Source organism: Aegilops tauschii, chromosome 3 (genome assembly GCF_002575655.3).
Source record: "Aegilops tauschii subsp. strangulata cultivar AL8/78 chromosome 3, Aet v6.0, whole genome shotgun sequence".
Lineage (NCBI taxonomy): Eukaryota > Viridiplantae > Streptophyta > Magnoliopsida > Poales > Poaceae > Aegilops > Aegilops tauschii.
Genome location: NC_053037.3, coordinates 372,650,643 through 372,655,274, shown reverse-complemented (window position 1 = coordinate 372,655,274; position 4,632 = coordinate 372,650,643). Strand labels below are relative to the sequence as shown.

General features: G+C 60.5%; 1 protein-coding gene across 1 annotated transcript; it reads right to left on the bottom strand.

The window, feature by feature from the left end:
- Positions 1 to 301: 301 nt before the first annotated feature.
- On the bottom strand, positions 302 to 3,768 carry LOC109777501 (uncharacterized). The gene is made up of 4 exons (XM_020336128.1): positions 3,541 to 3,768; positions 3,149 to 3,366; positions 1,533 to 2,968; positions 302 to 333 (listed from the first exon to the last, which is right to left on the bottom strand). Exons 1-4 carry the CDS (start codon positions 3,766 to 3,768, stop codon positions 302 to 304), a joined length of 1,914 nt encoding a protein of 637 aa, XP_020191717.1.
- Positions 3,769 to 4,632: the final 864 nt, after the last annotated feature.

Genomic DNA, 4,632 nt, shown 5'->3' with positions numbered 1-4,632 from the left:
TGCGGAGGCCGGCCGGATTGCTGCTCGGGCCAGCTATATCGCCGATTTCGCCTTCCATGACGAGTTCCGGCCAGAGCAGGAGGAAGACGGCGGAGTCATGCCTGCTGACGACTACGGCTTGCTTCTGGACGACCTGGAGGGCAGCTCCGGGGAGACGGACGTCTACCGCGACGCGGACATCGGGGAGGAGGACACCGGCACCTCAGCGGACCCGGGAGCTGCGCGATCCAGCGACAGGAACGCCTGATTTTATCTTAGTAAAAATTTCTGTTAGGTAGCAAGTCCACCCACCCACTGGGGGTTAACTGGTTGTAATGAACTCTGGCCTTGGGCCTGTTTGAATTTTAAGATGTATGAGCTGCGTGAATGTTTGCGCCTTTGCTTTTCGTTTTTTGGAGCCGTTTTCTTGCAACTTTCCCCCTTTGGGTTTCCCCCCCGCGAGTCTGACGGCCGAGGCTCCGATCCGTGACAAGGGGTTTGGCCTTTGAGGGGAGCGTACAATACTTAGGCTTTCAAAATGTTGAGCGTGAGCGAAACACCCACTCGGCCGGCTGGCGGTCAATCCGGCGGGGCTGGGTTGGCGAGTAGCCGGTCGTGCGGCAACTTAAAGTGGAAGGGCCGGGTTGGGCGACCCGGCGGTATGCAGGAACTTCGTGGGTGCCTGCACCTTTACTTTTTGTTTTTGGAACTGTTTTCTTGCAACTTTCCCCCTATGGGTTCCCCCCGCGAGTCTGATGGCCGAGGCTCTGTTCCGTGACAAGGGTTTGGCCTTTGAGAGGAGCGTACAATACTTAGGCTTTCGAAACGTTGAGCGTGACCGAAATACCCTCTGGGCCGGCTGGTGGCAATCCGGCGGGGCCGGGTTGGCGAGCAGCCGGTCGTGCGGAAACTTAAAGTGGCAGGGCCGGGTTGGGCGACCCAGCGGTCCTTGACTTAGTGTTCGTGGTACCCTGGTGCTTTTGGTCTCATGTGCTTGACAACCAATAGCCGAAAATCGGTTCTGTGGCTTAGGGCGAAGTGAGAGGCCGTGGCGATCCAACGCGTCAGGAGCCACTAAGGGGAACGATGGGTGGCCAAGCCGGCCAGCCCCCGAGCCCCCGGGTCGAGCAAGTCGACCCGGTGGCTGGGTTGGCTTATGAGTAAAGTAGTGCACAAATGTAGGAGACACAATAGCTTAGTCGCAAAAGGGGCAGCCCACGAGCGTCGTTCGGGGATCCCATAGTTTTCAGATGATTACAAAGGGAAGTGATACATACGTGCACACGGCTAACTGTAAAACGGGCGGAGGAGCTCTGCATTCCAGGGCCGGGTTGTTTCTTCGCCGGCGGTGTCCCTCTTGCGCTTGTTTGTCTTGCGGGCGTCGATGAGGTAGTACGCGTTGCGGTCGCATAAGGCCTTGTTGACGATGAAGGGGCCCTCCCAAGGGGAGGACAGCTTGTGCTGGCCGGTCTGCTCTTGGATGAGCCGGAGGACGAGGTCTCCCTCTCGGAAAGCGAGGGGCTTGATCTTCTTGATGTGGTAATGCCTCAGACCTTGCTGGTAGATGGCTGAGCGACTGAGCGCTAGGAGACGTGCTTCTTCGAGCAGGTCGATGCCGTCTTCGCGGGCTTCCTTTGCTTCGGCTTCCGTGTACATCGTGACGCGCGATGAGTCGAACTCGACATCGGTCGGGATGACGGCTTCTGCTCCGTAGACGAGGAAGAAAGGGGTGAACCCGGTCGATCTGTTTGGCGTGGTGCGGAGACTCCAGAGGACGGCCGGCAACTCATCGAGCCAACTGCCGGGTGAACGGATGAGGGGCTCGACGAGTCGCGGTTTGATGCCGGGTAGGATGAGGCCGTTAGCCCGCTCGACCTGGCCATTGGACTGCGGATGTGCGACGGAAGCCAAGTCGAGGCGGATGCCGGAGATGGAGCAGTAGAGCACGTCCTTGGCGAAGTTGGTTCCATTGTCCGTGATGATGCTGTTTGGCATGCCGTAGCGCACCGCGATGTCCTTGACGAACCGAACGGCCGTCAGCCCGTCCAGCTTCTTGATCGGCCTTGCTTCGATCCACTTGGTGAACTTGCCCACCGCCACCAGCAGATGCGTCATGCCGCCTCGGGCGGTCTTGAAGGGCCCCACCATGTCGAGTCCCCAGACCGCGAAGGGCCAGGCGATCGGGGTGGTCCGGAGTGCCGACGCCGGCTGGTGGTTGCGCTTGCTGAAGCGCTGGCATCCCTCACACTTGAGGACGAGTGACTCCGCGTCTTCGAGGGCCGTGGGCCAGTAGAAACCATGGTGGAAAGCTTTGGCCACCAGGGAACGCGAAGCGGCGTGGTGCCCGCACTCGCCCTGGTGTATGTCGAGGAGGATCTCGATGCCCCTGTCCCGCTCGACGCAGCGCTGAAAAACGCCTGTGGAGCTGCGCTTGACGAGCTCGTTGTTGATGATGCTGTAGGTGGACGCTCGGCGCTGCACTTGCTGGGCTTCGGTCTCGTCCATGGGGAGGACCCCGTTCTCCAGGAACTCCGAGATGGGCAGGGCCCAGGATGGTGCCATGACCCCGGCGAAGACAGCCATTACGGTGGGTTCCGGGGTGGCAGCCCCCGAGCCGGGTTCAGCAGCCCCTGGGCCGGGTTGAGGTGAGGTCGGGTCAGCTGGAGCAGTCCCCGGGCCGGGTTGAGGCGCGGCCGGGTCGGTTGGAGCAGTCCACGGGCCGGGTTGAGGCGCGGCTGGGTCGGTTGGAGCAGTCCCCGGGCCGTTTTGGGGTGCGGCCAGGTCGGCTGGGACGTGGATGGACTCGGAGTCCGGAGACAGCTTGATGGACGGCTTGTGCAGATGCTCGAGGGAGACGCCGGACGGAATGGACTGTCGGGATGAGGCGATCTTGGCGAGCGGGTCGGCCACCTCATTCTCTGCGCGCGGGACATGGAGGAACTCGCAGCCCGCGAAGAATCCGGATAGCTTTTGGACGAGGAAGCGGTAGCTTGCCATGTTGGAGTCATGGGCGTCCCACTCGCCGGAGCACTGCTGCACCACCAGGTCCGAGTCGCCGAAGCACAGGATGCACCGGATGCCGAGTTCCTTGGCGAGCCGGAGGCCGTGCACAAGGGCTTCATACTCGGCGACGTTGTTGGAGGCGGCAAAGTGGATTTGCAGTGCGTACTTGAGCCGGTCGCCCTTGGGGGAGGACAGCATGATGCCTGCCCCCAGGCTGAGTTGCATCTTCAAGCCGTTGAAGTGCATGCGCCAGTGCGTCGAGTCCGGTGGTGGTGGCAGGTACTGGGTCTCAGTCCAGTCGACGAGGAAGTCGGCCACAGCCTGGGACTTGATCGTGGTGCGAGGCTCATAGAAGATGGTGTGGCCGGCTAGCTCGAGCGCCCACTTGGCGACCCATCCAGAGGCATCCCGTCACCCGATGATCTCGCCGAGAGGGGCCGTGCTGATCATGGTGACGACATGCTCTTGGAAGTACTGCTTCAGCTTCTTGGTGGTGAAGTACACGCCGTAACAAATCTTCTGGTAGTGCGGGTAGTTCTGCTTCGCGGCGGAGAGCACCTCGCTCAGGTAGTAGACGGGACGTTGGGCGACTTGGACCTTGTCCTCCTCAGGTCGCTCGACCACCATCACCGTGCTGACCGACCGCGAGGTTGCGGCGATATAGAGCAACAGTGGCTCCTTCTCGGCCGGTGCGGCCAGGACTGGTGCGGTGGAGAGCATGCGCTTGAGATCCCGGAAATCCTCATCCGCCTGGTCGTTCCACTCGAACGGCGTCGTCTTCTTCATCCTGGAAAGCCCTCTCACCCAGCCGGCTGAGAAACCGGCTGACCGAGGCCAAGCAGCCGGTAAATTTCTAGACATTGCGCAGCCGAGCCGGCTTGCGCATGCGCTCGATGGCCTTGATCTTCTCTGGGTTCGCCTCAATGCCGCGCTCTGAGACGAGGAAGCCGAGTAGCTTTCCGGCCGGGACGCCGAAAACACAATTTTCCGGGTTGAGCTTGACCTTGTACTCGCGCAGGTTGGCGAAGGTCTCCTTCAAATTGTCGAGGAGCGTGAGGTGCTGCTTGGTCTTCACAACAATGTCGTCCACGTAAACGTGGTGTTGCGGCCGAGTTGCGGCAGCAAGCATTTCTGCATGCAGCGCTGGAAAGTGGCGCCGGCGTTCTTTAGGCCGAACGACATGGTGATGTAGCAATACGCCCAAAAGGGCGTGATGAAGGACGTCTTCAGGGCGTCGGCCAGGTCCAGCTTCATCTGATGATAGCCGGAGTAAGCATCCAGGAAGGACAGGAGCTCACACCCGGCAGTGGAGTCGATGACTTGGTCGATCTGCGGGAGGGCGAACGGGTCTTTGGGGCAGGCCTTGTTCAGGCTGGTGTAGTCGATACAGATGCGCCAAGTCTTGTTCTTCTTCAGGACGAGGACTGGGTTGGCCAGCCACTCGGGGTGAAACACTTCCATGATGAAGCCGGCCGCCAAAAGCTTGGCGACCTCCTCACCGATGGTCCTTCTCTTCTCTTTGGAAAAGCGTCGTAGGGGCTGATGGACAGGCTTGCTATCCTTGCAGAGGTGGAGATTGTGCTCGGCGTACTTCCTCGGGATACCCGGCATGTCCTTTGGGGTTCATGCAAAGATATCCCGATTCTCACG